This window comes from Platalea leucorodia (assembly GCF_965183815.1).
Source record: "Platalea leucorodia genome assembly, chromosome: 23".
In the NCBI taxonomy this organism is placed as follows: domain Eukaryota; kingdom Metazoa; phylum Chordata; class Aves; order Pelecaniformes; family Threskiornithidae; genus Platalea; species Platalea leucorodia.
The window spans coordinates 1,386,181-1,405,858 of NC_138845.1; the positions used below are offsets into that span (position 1 = coordinate 1,386,181).

The following is a 19,678-nucleotide window of genomic DNA, read 5'->3' on the forward strand; positions in this document are numbered from 1 at the left end:
TGGGAAGTGGTTTGAAATCGCCGGTCCAGGAAGCGCGGCGCTGATTGGGCCATGTGCCGTCGGCGGGGGCGGGGCCGGCAGCGGGCTGCGGGGGCGACAAGATGGCGGCGGAGACCGTGGAGCTCCATAAGCTGAAGGTACCGGACGAGCCGCCGCCGCCTCGGGGCCCTGCAGCGGGGAGGGCCGCGGCCCGGCCCGGGCTCCCGCCGCCGCCGGGCCTCGCCGCCCCGGCCCTCGCCGCCCCGGCCCGGGGGGCAGCGCCTGGGCTGCCCGGAGCCGCGGCCTGCGGGGGCGGCCGGCGCGTCCCTGCGGCCGGGAGCCCCTGGAGGCCGCGCTGCCGCCCCGGCCCCGCCGCCCCGGCCCCTCCCCGGCCCCGCGGGCCGCGCAGGCACACGGGGGAGCTCGGCCGGGCCCGGCCCGGCCCGGGGCGTCCCCGCCCCGCCGCGGGCCTGCGCCGCTCATCCCGCCTACCCGCGGCCTCCCTCCTCTCGCCCGGGAGCCGCGTCCTGGCCGGTGCCCGCCCGCGGAGGCGGCCGTGGGGTGGCCCCGGCTGCGCGGGGGCCGGCGGAGAGCGGCCCTCGGCCGGGGCTGGTGCGGTAACCGGGTCGCCTGGGGTGAAACCCGGGAGGCCGGGAGCACGGCGGGCGTTTAACGTGGGGAGGCAGCCGTCGTGGCTGGTAAAAAGCAAATTGTCTCGGCTTTTTGAAGTTATTATTAACTTGTTTCTGGGCGTGTTTCCGCGCGCGTGAGCGAGCGGCGTGCGCTAACGGGAAGCTCCTTCTGTCGCGCAGTTGGCTGAGCTGAAGCAGGAGTGCCTGGCCCGCGGCCTGGAAGCAAAAGGCAACAAGCAGGATCTGATCAACAGGCTCCAGGCGTACCTGGAGGAGCACGGTGGGTGCTGAGCGCGGCGGGGCGGGCGCCGGGGGCTCCTTCCCGGGGTTGTCGGTGGTGAGAGGTCGCCGGGGCTTCGTGCGGAGCTCTGGGTGCACGAGAAGAGCCCTGGCCCAGGCGCTCTGCTGTCGCTGCCTTTGCTTCCCGCCTTCCCGAGTATAATTCCCGTAGCAGACTTTATCCGAGAAGCCAGAGGTACCGCTGAAGTAACTCGCTGCTGCAATTGCTCTGTGGTTTTGTCCTCCAGCTGAAGAAGAAGCAAACGAAGAAGATGTCCTGGCAGAAGAAATAGAGGTGAGCCTTCCTTCGGCCTGGGCAGGGGCTTCCGCTCCGCCTGGCGGCGTGCGAGCTCCCGCCGGCTGCGTCGCGGTCCTGCGCGCGAGGAGCGAGGCCGTGCCTGGGGCCGTGTCTGTTTTAAAGCGCCCTCGGCGTTCCCCGCTGGGGCTGAACCTGCCGCGTTTCCCTGCGGAGGCTCGGCGTCGCTGCGCTGGCCCGCAGAACGCGCGGTGGGGGCGCGCAGTCTTGGCGCGGGGTCGTTCCGTCCGCGTTCAGCGGGGTTCGCGCCGCGTTGCCCCGCGGGTTTTGTCACAAATGGAACAGCAAAGGCGGCGGGAGCGCGGGGCGCTTTTAAGAAAGGAGACGTGGGAGCGAGGTGTCCGGGCGGCGCCGCGGGGGCGGGCAGGCGCGGGCTGGGCTGGCCAGCGCGGGAGCGAGCCTTACAGCTGGAGAGTTTGTCCTGAGGGAGGCGAGGAGATCCGACCCGGGGGAGCGCTTGGCGCTTAAAACGCCAGCGGAAACCGCTTCTTCCGACTGTCGGGCTCTTTGCCGCTCGGCCAACGCGCGCCCCGCGAGGACGGGTGGGCGATACGGAAGTTTCTCCCCCGATTCCCAAAAAGCATTTGGTGAGGAGTGAGATGGGTTTGGCCAGATTGACGCTGGGCATCGAGCGTGGGTGCCGTGCGGTTTCCCTGGCCTTCGCTGGCTCCGCTCGCGGGCTGGAGAGCACCTCGCTCGAGTTCTTTCCGAAGCCTTGCGAAGCCCAGGCTTTCTGGGAAGGGATTAGACCTTGGATAAACCAGGAGTCTGCGGCCGTAACAGCCGGGGTTCAGACCCTGCCAGGCTGAGGCTGCCGGCGCGTCGTGTCGCTTCTTGGCGCGCCGAGCCGGAGAGGGAGCGCAGGAACCCGCGGCTGGGCGCAGGCTGAACGTCGGGCGCGCGCCTCCGAAACCAGTGGGAACCCAAAGGCTCGCGGTGTCCCCGCTGGCCCTGTCTCTCTCTTGCTCGCCTGGCCGGAGCGCTCGTTGCCTGACCTCCTCTCAACGCCTTGACTTGCAGGAAGAAGAGCAGAAGCCGGTAGAGCCGCCCGCCAAAGTAGAAGAGCCTCCTGTAAAATCGCCTGACGTGTAACTATCCGTTCCGAGCGGCCCAAAGCAAACCCGCGGGGCGCGAGGGCCGGGGGCGGCGAGCTTCGTACCGCCCCGTTCGGGGTTTGGGCTGAAAGGAGGTCGCAGCACGCGTTGGAGCGGGATTGTGGCCCTTGCCTCGGCCCTGTGCGATGGCACGGCCGTCTGTCTGTCTGTCTGCCTGCCTGCCTGCTGCCTGCCTGCCTGCCTGCCTGCCTGCCTGCGTCCCCTCCGCGGCTCAGAGCCCGAAGCGAGCGGGCAGGAGGGGGCGTCCTGTGCCCGCCGAGCCGCCGGCAGCGCCGAGGCCCGGCTCCCAGGCAGAATTGCTTCCTGTGAAAGTGCCATTAAACCATTACTACCTTTCAGGGCATAAAATGAGAAACCTGTCCAGGAATCTGGAACAAAAGCAGTGCATTTTTCTAAATGGGAGACCTTAATGAGGCTGGCTGTGACCCACTGTTTTATGGGAGTTGTTTGGAGGAGGAGGATGCTATTTCATTTAGCCTGGGAACTTCCGAACTTTGTCTCTTCCTCTTTTGTTTCCCCCCTCGAGCCTGAGCTCTGTTTTCGGAGCATAAACTTTGGAGCACGCCCACTCCATTATATTTTCGTTCGGTCTTTTTACTGGTCCCGCTGTTGTCAGCGGCACATTGTTCAGGAAGTGTGTGTTTGAAATGGAGCCTGGGCTCGGGGTGCTGGTGCTGACCTGGGGAACGCTGCCTGTGGCTGTCCCATGAACTAGAACAGAACAACCCTTTGTGTTTGAGGGCCATAAAGGAATAAAGCTCTTCGGGGCCTGCAGTCGAGGCTTTGGGCTTCTAACAAGAGCTGAATGTTACTGTTAAGAGCCGTAAGATGGGCAGGGGGTTACTCCTGGGCACGTAGGTCTGCGGCCTCTTGCGGTAACACCTACCCGGCATTTTGAGATGCATCTGCAGCGCCCCGCTAAAATTGCAGAGCGTTTCTCTTGCCTTAAACGGAGTTAATTATTCCTCCAAGCCTGCGTAGAGAATGGCTGAGAGTGTGGCTGGTTCCTGTGTCTTTTCCAGCTTGCTTCCATCATCGCCAAAGGGATTCGGGAGCACTCAGGGCAGTAGTCGGGCTCGCAGGAGAACCCGTGGCTGTGCCTTCACTGGGTCGGGTGTTCCCTGCCCCTAATATGCCCTGGACTTCGGTTATAAGTGTCCCAGGCTCCGTACTGCGCTTTAGCATCGATACCTGGCTCTAAACTTGCCCTCCCGAGGGGGATGCTGGCTTGCGGCGGCTCTTCTTTTAAATTAAAACCGGCCCTCCGCTAAGGTGGTGGCGGAGAGGAGAGCCCCGACGCCTCTGCCGCGGGGGCACGCCTGGGAGCTAGCGGGAGCGGTTCTGACTGGTTTCTCTCTTTCCCGACGCCTCTAGGATTACGGAGAAGAAGGTCGTGAAAATAACGTCGGAAATATCGCAGATGGAGGTAAGGTTCCTTCTGCTGCTTCGTCCTCCGAGGTGTCGCTTTCCTTATTCGCTTCGTTCACAGTCTCTTTTGTGCCTTGCTGGGGCTGTGTCGGTGTTTCCCTTGTAAACCTGCTTTATTTTTCCTTGATTTTATATTAGTGGCCGGTCACTGGCTGGGGAGTCACCTGGCAGGGCGGTGACCCCACGGCACGTTTCATTTTGCCGCCTGATCTTAAGGAACATTTCTCTCGATTGTCCGTTAATGCCCCTTCCCCTGCTGCTCGCTGCCGCTGCTTCCCGCCACCAACCACCGTTGACCCTCCCTCAATATTTCCACCTCGGCAGCGACAGGCTGAGGCCTCGCGGGGGTCTCGTTCCACCCCAGACGAAGGTGGACTTTGCCCCGTAGCGTCCTCTGCTCTGGCTGATAAAGGCGGATAGACCTGAACCGCCTCTGTTACGACTCTGGTGCATAAATTGTGTTTGCTGCTCTTGCGAACATGAAAAGTTCTGCTGCGGAGTTCAGCAGGCCGCGGCACATCCCTGTCCCTGGGGACTTGCTGCCAGCCCGATGGCTTCGGACGCGTAAAACTACAAAGCTTTGTTGAGGATGCGCTTCAGGGAGTGATCAGTTGGGGAGGAACTGATAGGAGCTAGCAGATCATCTCGTCTTTATCTTCTCTGACTTTGTCACTTGCGTTTGCTGGGCTTATTTAAAACAAACACACTTAGAAGCTGCCGATTCCGCTGGGAAAACTTGGCGAAAACTTGGCGAAACTTTGAGTTTCAGGAATCGGATTGTGGTTCTCTAATCCTCCCCCCGTATTTTTTTGCTCGTGTTCCATAAGAAAGAAATCGCTATGAAAACATGATTCTTGTCTCCCTGCTGCTCGCCGCTGCTTTAGCGTTTTAATCTGCTGTTTGGGACACGATCATTTCCACAGCAACCGGGGCGATGTCGCAAGCGGAGGATTATGACCTCAGCGAAGGAGTAATGAGGAGCAACACGGTACCCGATGTGAGCTGGAGGTGTTGCTGAAGGAGCGACGTCCCCGCGACGTGGGGCTGCCCTTGGCCGTAGCTGGTTAAAGAGCTCGTGAAGCGAACTTGCTAAAGTGACGCTCTTGCCCTTTGTTTTTCTCCAAATTCTGCGAAGCTATTCGCAGGAAATCCACTTTTTTTTTTTGATTGAGTGTGAATCGGGTCTCGGCAGAATTATGTCGTAGATGGTTTTTGAAGATAAAAGGGAATTATCTTCCCGTGCAACGCGTAACTGGCTGCTGGAGGCTGTTACTGTGGGCTGCAGAGGCTAGCGATAGAGATGAGTTCACGAAGCGAGGAGACGCGTTCCTAGGAAGGGCGGCCGTCGGGGGTGGAGGAACGCAAACGTGAGCACGGCCTGAAATTCGGTCGGTGTTTGCGGTGGTGAAGGAGGCAGAGGGCCCGGCTGAGGGTAACGGTCGCCTTCGGGGGTGCTGGGGTAGCGCAGCCTTCCCTCTGCTCTGGCCTGGCTCGTCTGTCGTCCAGGGTCCCTTCGGAAGCTGCCGCCTCGGGCGTTGCTTTTGGGTGTTCTTCAAAGGGGCAGAAAGAGCGAGGAAATGGGCTTTGACCCCAGTGGCACCTTGTGGTACGGTTTTTTTCCCTGTCTTTATTGTTTCTACTCAGTTGAGTAAAAGTTCCTCAGTCCTGACACCGTAAGGAGCGGTGTTCCTAATCCATCTTTTCTGAACATTTATGTTTTGATGCACATGTTTATTACGCTCCTCACTGTGCTTCTGGCTAAAGTCAATGTTTCCATTAAAACAGTATCTGTTGCTCTAACCTTTAAAACACCAAAAGCATTTTTGGGCCCTTGTGTAATAATAAAATGTTAAATATTTCCCTTAAGCTTTTAAGGGGATTTAATACTCGTAGGTGCGAACCCTTGCGCTTCGGATGTTTCCAAGGTTTTGCGCGGCCAGGGCAGCGTGCTCGAAGCCAGGCGAGCCTTGCCTGCAGCGAGGGCAGCAGGCCCAGTCCTTTCTGCGGAGCTGAATTTCGTCTTGAATTGCGCTGCTCATGGCAAACTCTGCTCGCCAGGCTGAGCCAACTGCATGAATAGTGTCGGCCTCTTGTGAAAAGGCTTGTGCCAAATAAATAAGTTCCCTGAAAACAAACACCCCCCAGCCCCTTTTCTAGCATATTTGGCCTTTTGCTTAGGGGGGAAGAAAAGGAAATGTTGTTTGCCTCTCTTCTTGCAAATGGGCCGAAGCCGGTTGTGCCTACCGCTCGCTTCCTGCCTCCGGGAGGGAAGTCGGGGCCGCTCCCTTTGTAGTCCCTGCCAGCAGCGCTGCTCCTTTCCCTCTGGCACGAGGGCTTCCCCGGCGAGGTGCGCGGCGCCCCGGCCCGCGCGCGGGCACGCCGGCCTCCAGCGCAGCTGCAGCCTTGTATCGTCTTAAAATAGTCGCCCGCCTGTCGTTCCCCGGTCCCGTTCTCTTTTGGCACGTCTTTCCTAGGAACGCTCCCTGAGCAGCGGCGTAACGGCGTACCTTTTTTTGTGAGTTTTTTTTATTAGGCCCATGTTTATCAGAACCGCGAGAGCGCCTTTTGGCCAAGCGTACGTCCTGGAGGCTGTGGGCGGCTTCTTGGGTGGCACGAGCCAACGGAAGGTGCCTGCAGCGTCTCTCCCTGTACCCGCCGGTGTTTTTCCCCTTTCCAGGCGGCGCGCTGCTGGTCTAGCGGGGCGCGTTGGAGCGTTTGCCCGCCGCGCGTTGAGTTTGCCTCTCTGCATCTGCAGAACCTCCTTTCTGTACCCTGCAAATCTTGGCTCTTCCTCAGCCGGTTCCTTTCTCTCCCTCCTCCAGCGAATGCAGAAGAGGGCTGAACGCTTCAACGTGCCCGTGAGCCTGGAGAGCAAGAAGGCAGCGCGGGCAGCTCGGTGAGTCGACGCTCGGAGCCCTCTCCCCTCTCCTTGCGTGGGAGGAGACCTCTCCGGCGACGTCTGCCAGCGGCAGGCTGCGTTGGTGTGAGGTGAGCGTGGCTCTGTGCCACGCTCGGGTGGGGGGACAGCAACGCCGGGGGGGAGATCGCCCCCAGCCTGGACAGACGGGTTTACTGGAGGGTCTGCGGACACGTGCTGCGTTCCGCCTGCGGGGAGGTGGTGCCCCTCGTGAGGCAGGAGACCCCCGCGTCAAACTGGGGCTGCGATCGTGGAGTGCTGGATGCACGCTTTACTGCTTGCTTGGGCTCAAATACCGGTGACATTTCTGGCAGTTCTCACAGTTATTCTGCAAAGACGGGGCAATGAAAGGGAAAAACGGTGGACTGCTGGTGATCCGGCTAGCTTTCTGGACTTTGAGGTTGGTTTTATGAAGAAAGTGGGGAATCGCTGTGTGCAGAGCAAGGGCAGGAGTTGCCGCAGTAATTACGTCAGGCGATAATAGCGCGTTCTGCTTAATCTTGCCCCCGAAGCAGTTTTACTCAAGTACGCTCGTGAAAAGCCTTTGAAGGAAAAGGTCACGCGTGAGACTCGGCGTGTCAGGTACCGGCTGAGCTTCTCTTTGCCCGCCCCTCTGACCGAGCTCTGTTTACCTTCGGCAGGTTTGGTTTGGCCACAGTTTCGACTAAAGGTGAGGAGGTGAAGCAGAACCGCTCCGTGGAGTGACCTTACTGCAAATACTTAATTATTCCTGGAAAGAAAAACTGCCGGTGGGACTACCTTTGTTTTCACTGCTGCTCCTTTTCCTGACCACGCCTGGGAGCTCCCGGGGGAATCGTAGAATCGGGAAGAGAAGGACACGTGTTGTTCCCTTGGTAGTTCAGATGCTTTTCCCAGCATTTGTTTTTTTCTAAGCACAACTGGAAGACACTAGCCCGATTTTCCCGTGCTGTCCTTGAACAGAGCGCCAAACAGCGCTTGGCTTCATAAAATGTCGGGTTTGATTGCCAAAGCCGTCTTAGCGAGGTGGGACAGCAGCAGTTTCGCGGGTGGAGAAGCTGATTTGAAGGTGAAAAAGAAATGGGGAGACTCCTGTAGTGAGCAGAGATGGAAGCTGGGAAAAACGGGACAGCGATTCCTCGCTGGTCTGTGGTGGTGGGACGGGCGCAGGGCTGCGTCGGGCGGCGCTGCGAGGCTGCTGCGCCTCCTTGTAGGTAAGGTGCTGCTCCTGAGGTTTGTTCTCTAACTGGGATTTCTTTTTCTTGCCTCCTCATTTCAGGCCTCTCTGCAGACAGCAAACCCACGGTAAGAAATGCTTCTTGTTGTTGAGTTACCACTGGTCGGGCCCTTCACACGTGTTGTAATTTGTAGAAAGGGGTTCCTGCCTGCGGGGGTGAGCTACCAGCGTGGTCCAGGAGCAGCGTACGGGGGGCGAGCGTTACCGGCGTGGCCCCCCCGCTGTCCTGCCTGCGCCGCGCTCGGCGGCCTCCCGTCCCCACGCTGCCTCTTGCGATTCCTCCTGGGTGGGCCGATTTTAGAATGAAATGCTGAAAGGAACGACGATGGCTATTTGGGTTGGTTTTTTCATATGCCTGATTTTCATCCCCTGCTTTTTTTTAATTGCTTGAACTATGCTTCAGGAACAGAAGTGATGAATGACCTGTAGGAAATTACTCTGCTTTTAATGGCCGGTGCCGCTTTGCCTGTCTGAGTAGGAGGCACCGAAGTGTGCGGGGCCGAGCGCTCTGTCGCACCGGGCAGCTGGCTCGGTGTGCGCACACTCGATTGAGGAGGAGCAGAACAGAGTTAAGCCAGGCCAGGATCTGTCACCGGGCAAGGCTATAGCTTTCTCCGGTGCCGGGGACGTAAAAGATCTCGCGTGAGCGTCTGCGAGGCAGAATAGCGCCAGGGTTTCCTCTGCAGAGCTACGCGCTGGCAGGCCTGTCCCTGAAAGTCCTTGTTCGCTGGGGAGAAGTGCCCTAACGGTGGCCGATGCCTCTCTGGGAAACCAGTCCGGCTGGGCGAGCTGTTGGGAAGCTGCTTGGCCCGGGGACTGCTGAGGTGTGACGCAGTAGTTTTGGAAGGGTGAGGGTGCAGCAATGGCTTCTTGAACCTGTGGCAGCCGGAGAGCAGCGGTACCTTTCGGGAGCGCTGCCAAGCTCGCCTGCAAGGCTCTTTATTTTCCGTTTGCGTTGACCAGGCCGCTACAGGAAAGGCAGCGGGTACGGCTGGCTCACGGCAACGGTCTGAAACGACCGCTCCTTCGGGCGGGGGAGCAGCCCCTGGGGTATTCATCCGTCGGGTGGTTCGCGGAGGCGAAGGGGCAGGCTGGCAGCTTCTGGCTGCTCCGTTTGAGACGCCGGCTCTGCCTGCGGCCCGCGGTGCCGGCGGGAGCTGTGGCTGCTGGATGGCAGCGCAGCACGGTGCCCAGAGGAGCTTTCCCTGGGTTGGATCACCGTGCACAAGTCTGCTCCGGGAGGCGGCCTTATCTCTACCCCTGCAACTTGAACGATGGTGGTTTAAAAAAAATATAAATTGTTTCCTATGTCTTTGTAGGTAAACATGGATAAATTAAAGGAAAGGGCTCAGAGATTTGGGTTGAATGTCTCCTCGCTCTCCAAGAAGGTAAGGTGCCTTGGCCTCCAGGACGCTCTTTGCACCTCCAGCTTAGCCCAGCGCTCCGGCTCGTAGCGTGCCGTGACCGTTCAAAGCCTTGCTGCTGCCTGAGGTTTTACATCTTGTTATTAATGCAGCGGCGTGGGCCCCGGCCCCCGGGGGGGTCTTGTCAACACCGTTTCCCTCATCTTTCCTTCTGTTTGTTTTTGTGTGTGTGTGACTCTCGATATGGTTTTGAGAGAGTTACGACTGCTGAATAGAGGTGTCGAATTTTAAGCTTGTTCATCCAGATTTTAACATGGGAAGAGGCACCGTTTAGCGGGCTGTGTAATTGGTTTGTTTTCAGGCGTTCGACTCGCGCTGCGTAAGCGCCCATTTGTGATTGGGGTGGGAGCCAAGTCTGTAAAGACCAAGGTAATGAGCTCTCTGAAGAGAAGGCGTCCAGAGCTCCCTGGTAGGAAATAACTCTTTGAAGTACAAATGAGATGAGCTTTGTAGGGGGATGAATTTGGTCTTAAAGCTATTTATTTTTTCCAGGGGAGAAATACACACAGGCTTCTAGCGTAACCCCTCTTCTGGTCCCCACGCCTAGCAGCTGATTTAGCTCAGCCTTCGCGTGCTGGACTGACTGCGGGGTCTGTCGGTGGGGCGGGAGAGGCAGCCGCGCTCTGTCTCCGGCTGGAAGGGTGGGCTTGGGCGTGCTGGGGGGCCGCAGGGCGTGCTCGGAGGGGAACGGGTGCTTAATCCCCTCCCTAAACGCGTTCTGTAGCAAACCGGGGCGAAGATGAATTTAGCGTGTTTGGGGAAAACAGAAGAAAGGATAAATACATGCTCCGAGATGAATACGGCATCCCGTGCGCTTCCCAAACAAAAATAGCCTTTTCTTTTTCTGGGCTGTAACGAACCTTGTGCTGCAGCACTGCTCAGAAATAGCGGTGAGTGAAAAAGAATTGTCCGGCTGTAACAGCTGGATAATGTTGGCATGGAGACCTCTCCTCTCGGTGCGGAAACGGGCAGGAGCCAGGGGAGGTTCATCTTCTTCCATCCCTGTGAAATAAGCCTCTCTCCTCCTTGGGGGGATGGATTTGACCTTTTTTGCTGCCTGTTTCTCCACGTACCAGTGTTCTGCTTTATTCCGCTGGCCCTGGGAATTCACTGATGTAGAAAATATCTGGCATTGGAGGTCGCTGTTCCCCCCCCTTCCCTCTCCTGTCCCTTTGGGGGTGGGGGAAGGAGGCCAGTGCATTAAAGCCGGGATATGTGGAGCTCAGGGTGAGAGGCTGCTCAAACATCATTAACCCTGTCACTAGGAGCTCCCATTTTTCAGGAGGAATATATGCCTTGTCAGTGTTTATGGCCGTGGCCTTCCCTGGGTAGGATTGTGTGGCTGCAGCTTAATAAAGCCGGGGCTTATGGAAGGAGCGGGCTTGCCGGGTTGCGCCGTGGCCCCTGTACGTGGCAGAACCCCGAAACCGCTGAAGTGCGAGGTCTGATCTCCCCGAGCCGCTCGCCGGCAAACGCAGCTCGCCGTGTGCTAATGAACCGCTCCCCGTTGTCCAGATGGAGACCCACCGGTGGGGAAAATGACTCGCCCAAGGTCAGGAGTCGGTGGCAGGGCTGGCCGGAGCCTCCGGATTGCCCGGCGCTGGGCTTTGTGTCCCCCGCGAGCTCCGGCCCCGCTCTGCGGAGCGGTGTCCGGCGGCAGGGCTCGCCTCGCCGCGCCGTGTCCCTTTTTTGTTTGCTCCACCAGGAAGCCGAGTTCATGGGCTTAGAAGTGGCTTCTCCCACTGAGCGGAACACACTCTTGCATTCCTGGGAGGAATATTATTGGTTACTTTAATTAGCTGGTAGTATTGTGCTTCCCACCTGGGTGTTCTTTATAGCTTTTCATTACGGAGGAGCCTGGCGGTTGCGAATGTTTACATGTGTCTTGGCAGGTTTTTATACCGTGCGTCGCAGAAAAAACTTTACAATAAAGCATTGTCTCCGCGGAGCCACACTTCATTTCCTATTCAAATTGGTTTGGGGAGGGGTAGGGATGGGGGGGAGAATCGTAGCTAAGGGGGATTTCAGACCTGCTGTGAGCAGGGAGCAAATGCAGAGCTGCGTTAGTGGCTGTGAACTCATCTGTAGCTTTGAACCCCCCTTCCCCCTCTGTTAGCCCTCTGGGGTAGAAATCTTTCAAGTTTAAAATCCTCTTCCTCCCTGCCTGAAGGGGAAGCGAGCCCCGGTCGCTGGGAGGAGGGCAGGCGGACGGAAAGGTTGGCGGTGCTGGAGCAGGAGAGGCAGGTGCTCATTTGTCTCGAGGCAGCACGGGGCCATCAAATTAATTTTTAAAATAAATCAAGCAAGCGTTTATCTCCCTGTAGCACTGACTCTCCCCTCCGAGGCCTCCTGTTAAAGCACACGCTCGCTGACCTAAAGCTGCCGTCCCTTGACTCCGGTTAGTTGTACTTAACCCCCCACACTTGTAAATGTTCCCTCTCTGTGGCAGCTGCTCCCCGCAGCACTCCAGCCCTCCGCTCCCCGGGGGAGGACGTTGAGCTGCGTGTTTTATATGCAGGGTTGGATGCTGCAGAGGGAGCTGCCTGCGTCGTGGCTGGGATTCAGGAGCGTTTCTCCAAGGGGGTGGTTTGCTCTTTATGTATAAAATAGCCTTGTAAGTCTCCTGCTGGGAAAGTGTTGGCACCAAATGGACAGCAAGAGCCCTTGGGACAACATAAAAGCTCTGTTTGCCACCTTTGTATTACATTATCAAATACCTTTCCCCGTCCGAACAGATGACTAAAATAATTGGCTTTTATATCTCCTCTGTAACGTGGAGGTCTCAAACTGCCTCACGAGCAATTAGCTGATTAACCCTCGGCCGTTCAGGGGTTGGAAGCAGAGAGGTGAAGCGACTGCTCCGAGGTCGCCCCGACTCGGGCGTCCCCGCTCCCCAGCGCCTTTCCTTGGGCCGGGGGTGAAACAAAGGATTTTTGCCGCAGATCTCCGTACGTGCGCCTAGCGTTCGGGTTCCTCGTCGCGGGGAACCCGTCCCGTCGCCCGCTCGGTGACTTCTCGGTAGCGAGGCAGAGTGGGGAGTGCGACTCCCGAACCCTGCGTCACCTTGAATAACTTCGTTTTCTCTTTGCCTGGTTGCAAGTCTTCCATTTTACAGCCGGAGCGTTGTGTCCGTGAGACATACCGAGAGCCCTGCGGGCGTCCCAGGTCGGATCCTGAGCGGCGGTAGCGGCGCAGGATGCCAAATATCCCCTCGACCAGAAGGCACTGGCTCTCCTGGCTGGGAAGAGTTAATGTTTTAATACAGCCATCAGTCATGGTTCTAGATTAATGCCGGTTTAATTCCGGTTAATGAGAATGTGTTTTACACGGAGCAGATAAGAGCTGCGCTCGGCCGAGATCGGCTGGCCGGAGCTGGCCGGCCGGCTGCGTGACGTTCGTGTGGTGGCGGAGGAGCGCGGGGGTCAGCGGACCAGCAGAAAGTCTGTGTGTATACAAAATAGCTAAATGAGAGAGAGAAAACAATTGGCCTAATTGTTTGGCTTCCAGCAAGCTTATAATAACGTGCTGAGGAGGAATCCTTTTCCTGGGTAATTTTTCTGCCTGCAGTCGTTCCAAGCACCCCCTGCCAGCCCCGGATGAGAAGCTATTAACCACCAAGGAAGCGAGGGGTGGGGGAGAGACGCGCTGATGTTGGCAGAGGAAAGGAAAAGGGATTCGTGGCCGAGGATTGTTTCTAGCTCGCACCGGGGACGGACGTGCCGTGCGTGGTGGCGTATGCCTGCCTTTTTGAGAAGCGCGATTGGCTTGTGTGGCCAGTTTGTCATCCAGAAATGCCTTTTGCTGTCACTTTGAAGAGGTGGCTCCTGCGTTCTTTGAAAGGGCACATGCTCCTGAACGTTACTTTTTTTTTTTTTTCCCCCCAAACTTCACTTTTTCTGGCTGTCACCAGCTTTATGGCTGCCTGCTGCTGTCCTCTCTGCTTCCTACCCCGTCTCTGCCGCGGCAGAGCGAAGAGCCGTCTCCTCCGGGTCGTAACCCAGCCTCTTCCCTTCTGTGCTTCATCTTAATTCCCTTCTTACCTTCTCTTTTACCTTCTGTAGCGCATTGTGATTAGAACAGAAATAGGAAATCGAATTTACGGCTTTCCTTTTTCTATTCTTAGCGAGGTGGTATTTGTCGTGAGAAGTTCAGGGCTCATCTGCGCGTTGTCCGCGCGCCCTTCCGCTGCAGGGCCGCTGCGCCAGTTCTGCTTTTGGAACGGGTTTGTGGAGCGCTTGGCGCTTCTTAAATCGGCCCCGTAAAAGAAGCTGTTCTCCCTCGGAGCGGCGTCGCGGTGGCACGTGGAGCGGGCAGGGTAGCGTGCCGGACGTGGAGGAGCTGCTATGTCGTGACAGACGGCACGGCGAATGAGAGCGCTTCTGTGGGCAGAGTCCCGATGCCGCGCTCGGGGCTTCATTCCCCGTGCCCTGAAATTCCTGTGACATTGTGCTTTTAAATCTTAATAATTTTAGGTATTTAAAAAAGCTGCTTTAGGTAATTTTTGAAGGATTTTCTGTCTCCCTCTGAGTTGGGCTAGCGGTAACTAAGGCAGCTGGATTTACAGAGGGAGAAGATTAAAAAATAGCCCTGGTTTAAAGAGTAAAATGAAAGCAGAGCCCTCTAGAACACCCCTCGTGTTTTCACTTGTTACAGAAACTTGTCAGCAGTCCTGCAGAAAGTAGAAACTAGGTCAGATAGAAGAATGCAGCCAGAATTGCATGGGCGTGCAGGAACAAAGTCGGGAGATCCGGGTACGACATCACGCGAGGAGGAAGGAGCGTCGAAGCTGGCGAGATGCGATGCCGCGAGCGCAGAAAGCCGTCGGCCGTGCTGGCTGCGGGCGGCCCCGCGGCGGCGACTCGAAGGCTGAGCTGCTCCATGCCTTTTTTTTTTCGCCTTAGCTGCTGCCGAGCAGGTCTGACCGCAGGCAGGTAACAGCGTCCCTACCAAAAGGGCAAACCTCAGCCTTGAGGAGAGAGGGAGCGGTTTGGGGGCACTCCAGCCTTAGTGCTTTTGCAGGTAAATGCTGGAGGGTTGCCAGCTGGCCCCTGTGAGGATTTATAGAAACTGAGCGCTAATCCTCGAGGAACTTATTTTTCCCTCCTGGCCAGGAGCCCCGCGCAGGTGGGTGCTGGGCTCGCTGCGTGCTTTAGCTGCGTGCCGCAGCGGCTGCCGGTGTGTGCTGCCCGTCCCCGCGCCGCCTCTCCTTCCCCCAGCCCCTGCCAAGCGACGTCACTGTTTTCCGAGTTGAGCCGCTGAATGCGGGCCTGTTGGTTTAAGATAATGGGAAGTGACAAGGTGAAGAATAGTGCTGGCAGTCACGGACGTTTTAACACAAGGGTGCTGTAAGCGAGGCCTCCGCCGCCCCTGCCCCCTCCCGGGTCGCCTGGGGAAGGGGTTTGTGCCGACCGCATCGCCGGCGCAGGCGGCATCCCCGGGCGGAGGGCAGGGCGGGCGCGATGTTTATGTTCGCCCTTTGTCATGGGGGATCGTAGTCTTGTTTTTAACGCTCCTGCACCCAGAGAGCCCTCCCGCTCCCCGTCCTGGACGCGGCGAAGCTCAGCACCGGGGTGCCTCTGGACAAAGGCTGTCGGATGCTGCGGAACGCAGGCTGCGTGGCGTGCTGCGGCCCGGCCCCGGCGCCGACCTGCAGAGCAGCCGCTGTTGGAGACGCGGCACGGGAAGGGAGGGCTCGGCAGAGCCCGTGTGCCAGCACGGGGCTTACTGGTGTGCCTGAAGATGAAGCCAGGCCTTGGTAGGGCTGCAGCCCTGGGGAAAACGAGACCTGAGCTTGCAAGGCCAATGTAAAGGTTTAGCAGACCTCAAATTTTTTCTCTTTTGTGTTTTTCATTTAAGACAAAGCAACAGTTTCCCCGTGAGGGCCGTGGTGGTCTTTGCTGGCCCGATGCACTCTGGCCAAGGGCAACGCAAGAGTCTCCTCTGGGAAGAGGGATGGATTTGTGGTTTCCAGTCCCGATCCCTGGTGATCCAGCTGGCATCCGACGGGATTGTGCAAGGAAATTAAGGTCTTGTGTTTCCTAGAAGGCAAATAACGAGTTTTGTGCAACCAGCCTTGTCCCTTGCAAATGACTCTAGACTGGTATGCAGGGGAAAAATCGAGGTTTGCTGCTGGAGGCAGAAACCTCGCAGAAGCCCTAAGGAGCTCGAGGTGATGTGGGCCCAGAAAAAAACAGCCTCTGCACTGGTGCCTTCAGCGGTCGCGTGTCGCAGGCTGCTGCGAGCCGGGCTGCGCGGGTTGGCTCCTGTGCAGGAGGGTAAAGATGAATTTGAGACACGAGTATTGGACTGAGACGCCTCTCAGGGGTCGTCGCCCTTTCGGGACTGGGTGGATCTTAAAAGCTCGACATACGCTCAAGTTTCCTGCCTCCCCAGTCTCTCTGCTATTTTGGTGGCGTAATGCTCGTCGCTCTTCTGAATGTTTTACTTTCTGCTCCTGCGAATGAGTCACGCTAATAGGAAGCAGTGAAGCTAATGAGACGCACAGCTCGGTCGTGCTGCACAGGGTACGAGGCGCCTTGGGTGCGTCGTAGCAAAGGACAGGTTGCGCTTCTCAGGCGGGAGCATAATTTCACGGTTTCAGGTTGACCGTGTGCCCGCAGGCACGTCACCGCGCGGGAATGCAAGCGCGGCGCTCCCGGGAAGCCCGTCCTGTTGCCGTGGTGGAGGCTCCGGTGCTTTCCTCCTGCTCCCCTAAAACTCGGTTGTGCCAGAAGGGTTCAAGTTCAGCTGGGCAGCGGGTGAGTCGCTGTGCCCGAGGGGCCGGAAAGCCGGAGAGCCAGCGCCTGGAAGCGTCCCTTCCCCGGTGCTGTGCCGTGACCCTCGGTCACCTGTGCTCCCAGCTGCTGTTATTTCCTCCCCTCCGGCATTTCCTCTCCAGCGTATCCAAAATAATTTCCCTCTCTCCTGCTGCCTCAGCTACCCACGCTCTTGTCAATCTTGCCACCGGCCTCCTCCGCTTCTCGGACAGCCTGGGCTCTTGTGCGATGGCAGTGAGTAGGGCGCTGCGGCAAGCGCCGGGGTCGCGGGGCTGCCCTGCGTGTTTCTCCGTCGTGTTCTTTTCTCCCATCACGCCGGCTGCTTTCTGGCTGCCACATCCGTGAGCCGGCGTCACCACGGCCGGGCTCTTCCCGATCTCCCCGGAGCCTTTCGTGAACCCCCTTCCAGGCAGGCTCTCCTGTCCCTCTTGCGCGTGCTCTGCTGGGGATTTTGTTCCGTACCTGCCAGGATTTCCCTGGATTTTCAATTCTGCACCTTCTGACTTTGCGCTTTACCAGGGGCTTTGCAAGGGCTTGGTTCTCACTTCCCCACGGATAAGCTGCGCGTCAGGCAAAGGTGGAGCTGCCCTGTGCTGCGGTCAGCGCTGGAGCGACGGGGGTTTTGGTGCCGTGGGAGTCGGGGTGGTGAAGGTTTCGGGCTGTAGGGAAGAGCGGAGGGAGGTGCTGTGCAGAGCCAGCCCCGCGGGGGGCTGGAGCCCCCGTGCCCGGCCTGGGATGGCGCGAGGTACCCAGAGCCCTCACGCGGAGCTGTCCCCGGGGCTGGCGGTGGGATCCGTAGGCTGTGTCCTTGTCCTTCCCCTTGTACTGGAAACTCCTGTGGTTGGGCACACGAGAACATCTTATGCCCTTCTACGCCCGATAAGACTGCGGCTTTCGTTATCTTGTCGGTGCTTACTGGGTATCATGTGATGTTTTCTCTAGCCTTTGCCTAGGCAGGACGAAAAAACCGCGGTTGAAGAAACCCATAACTTTGTTTCCAATAGAAAAGTCAAGCTGGCGTCCAGCCGCCCTCCGAAGGGGCCGGGGGGTCTTCTGCTGGGCTGCAGGGTGCCCGCCGGCGCAGCACCGCCGCGGCCCAGCCACCCCCGTCCCAAAACTGCGGTTACGCGTTCACCGCAGTCCTACCGCAAAGGGAGAAAGCCGTTGTGAAACGAACGAACGAGAAGTGACGGCGGGGCTCGGAGCCGCGCCGGGGCTCCCGTCTGCTGCCGGCCCCGGCTCCCGAAGCAATTTGGTGTTTACCATTATTCCTTCGGAAGCGCTTCCCCCTCCGCCCCGGCCCTTTACGTGCGCTTACACCCACGATGTCATTTTAAAAATAAATGACGAGAGCGCTGCGCGGGGTCAGGGGGACTCCTGCTCGCGCATTGATCCCGGCGCCGCCTGAAAGGGCTCCGCGGCCCGGACAAACCTTCGGGGAGTGGCGGAGGGCTCGCTCCCGGGGGACAATGCTGGGGGGACTCTCTGACCTCCCTCTGCCCAGTCATCTGGTTCTTCATTGGTCCCCGCTGTGAAACAGAACTTCGCTTTTGTCTGTAACACAAATACATCTTTTCCCCACCCCCCCTTTCCCCCTCTATTATGATTCAATCAATGATGTCATTATGTCCCATTCAGGGGCTCTTGAACCATTTGGCTGCAGGAATTTGGAGGAGCGGCTGGGGAAGAATGGCAGACCCGGCTCTCGCTCCCGGCCTTCCAGAGCCTATTCGAGTCTCAGCTGGAAAAACAAAGTCAGGTTTCCCCTTAACCCCTCTTCACCGCCGAGGACAAAAGTAAAAACAGCCCAAAAATTCCCCCGTGGACTGCGCGGAGGGGTGCGTGTGCTGCGAGGAAGGTCTGCTGGTGAAGGATCCCCTCCTTCCCATTGACTCCTTTTAATTAAGATAACTTCACCGGCTCTTTCCGTTCTTGGATACAAAACCGTTGAGTCTTCCCCCGGCAGCGCTGGGCTCTGCGGCGATGTTGCACCGAGTCTTTGGTTGGTGGCTGTGGCTTTTGAGGGGGACTCTGAGCTTCCTCCTCACGGCCCTGCTCGCGGTGCCAACGGTTTTGCAGGAGCATTCGAAAAACCTCTGTAAGCACAAAAGATCCACGCTCTTGAGTCCCAGAAAGCTTTCCTAGCCCTGCTACTTTGGCACTGGAAAGCCTCGCTTTCTCAGAAGACCCCGTCCGACGCGGTTGTCGGGTGGCAGAGCTGATCCCTCCCGGCTCTGCGCTCTCTGGAAGGTCCTGTAGGGCACCGGTGGCGCAGGGACGGGGAGCGCCGGACTCGGGGCCCTTCGAGGCCCTTGAGGGTGGATCCAGGCCCAGGACAACCTCGAATACCTCTTCTACCGCAGCGCCTGCGGGCGGGCGCCCTGCGGCGACGCTGCTGGCGCGTGGCGGGGCGTCTCCCGGGCCTGGCTTTGTCAGAACGCGCGGATTTAGGTTTTCTGATGTTTTAGCTGCGGATGTGCGGTGTGTAGGTTGGACCGTTAGGCAGCCAGGCTCATCCCGCAGGGCCAAAAGAAGCTTGTTTAAAAACCTGGTCTTATAATAACGTTTGGGATGGAACAGCTTAATTCCACGGGTAATTTAGTGGCTAATAGACCTTCTCCTGGGCTCTGGCCATTCCCGTTGTTTAAAAGGCGCAGAAGCGAGCGAGGGGGTGCTCGTACGGGAGATCTGGCCGGGGGTCCCCCCGTGGGCGAGGCTGTCCCTGCTCCGCCGTGCCCCTGGCCAGCAGAGGCTCGCTGGCACGGATTTACGTTATTAGGGTGCAGTTAGTCGAACATTTGCAGAGCAGCAGCTCTTTTGCTAGGTTTCCCTTCGAGCTCTCCTAGAATCTGAAGCTTTTAGTGATACTGGGGAAACGGAATTAAGAGACCATAAAAGATCAAACATAGGGTACTTTCCGAGTGCTTTGCCCACCGCCTTTCATCTCTCCTGGTTGAAAGGGGTCTGAAGACTTTGTACGTGCGGAGGTGAGGAGCAGCCACGTAGACCCTGACTCCGGAGGGGCTGGGCTCTGCGGATGAAGGCCATCAGCCTGCGTCTTTCCTCTCTCTGTCTGCTGCTCCGACGTCCGCTGTTTGGTTTTTCCGTGGTGCCTTGCTGGCTGGAGGCAGCCCTGGATGCTCTCGGATGTCAGCTCTTTCTGCAGGGCAATTCCTGCTTGCTGGGATAGGGCAGCTGACTTCTTGTTTGGCTCCCTGTCCGGAATCTAATCGAGTGGCCCTGTGCACCGGGTCCTCCCTCGGCAGGGTTTTGCCCTTGCCTTGCTGGAAGGTAAGGCCGTTCTGCTCGTCTCTGCCGCTGCTGCCCGGGAGGAGACTGAGAAACCAGGCGTCAAACACGGCCCGTCCCCTGGCATCGCCGGGTGAAGGTCGGCCCGGGGACGCGCGGGGTCCAGGCGTGCCCTCAGCTCAAGGCAGTTGTTTGGCAGAGGAAAAAGGTCGGGTCTAGGAGAGAACCGATAATCAGCCTCGCTCTGCTGCTTCTCAAAAAGAGAAGTAAATGGTGAGAGAAGGGCTGAGTTACGGCCAGCGCTGTGCTTCTCCGCTCGGAGGTTAGTGCTCAAAGTTGTTCATAGA

At 58.2% G+C, this 19,678-nt stretch overlaps 1 protein-coding gene across 13 annotated transcripts in view; it reads left to right on the plus strand.

Annotated features, from left to right (window-relative positions):
• The first annotated feature begins 15 nt into the window (after positions 1-15).
• Positions 16-19,678, plus strand: part of SARNP (SAP domain containing ribonucleoprotein) — a 31,268-nt gene continuing 11,605 nt past the window's right edge. For 7 of the 13 annotated variants that reach the window (XR_014230423.1, XR_014230424.1, XR_014230425.1 and 4 more), the window contains exons 1-9: positions 35-137; positions 792-891; positions 1,139-1,185; positions 2,227-2,294; positions 3,696-3,747; positions 6,572-6,645; positions 7,308-7,336; positions 7,925-7,950; positions 9,202-9,270. Coding sequence is in view for 10 of the 13 variants with exons in the window: in XM_082332645.1 (XP_082188771.1) it covers positions 102-137; positions 792-891; positions 1,139-1,185; positions 2,227-2,294; positions 3,696-3,747; positions 6,572-6,645; positions 7,308-7,336; positions 7,925-7,950; positions 9,202-9,270 (501 nt within the window). In the remaining 3 variants the exon portion in view is untranslated. Of the gene's footprint in view, positions 138-791; positions 892-1,065; positions 1,186-2,226; positions 2,295-3,695; positions 3,748-6,571; positions 6,646-7,307; positions 7,337-7,384; positions 7,521-7,924; positions 7,951-9,201; positions 9,271-19,678 lie in introns of those variants that run through there. The other 6 variants (XM_082332644.1, XM_082332649.1, XM_082332650.1 and 3 more) reach the window with 6 other exon arrangements.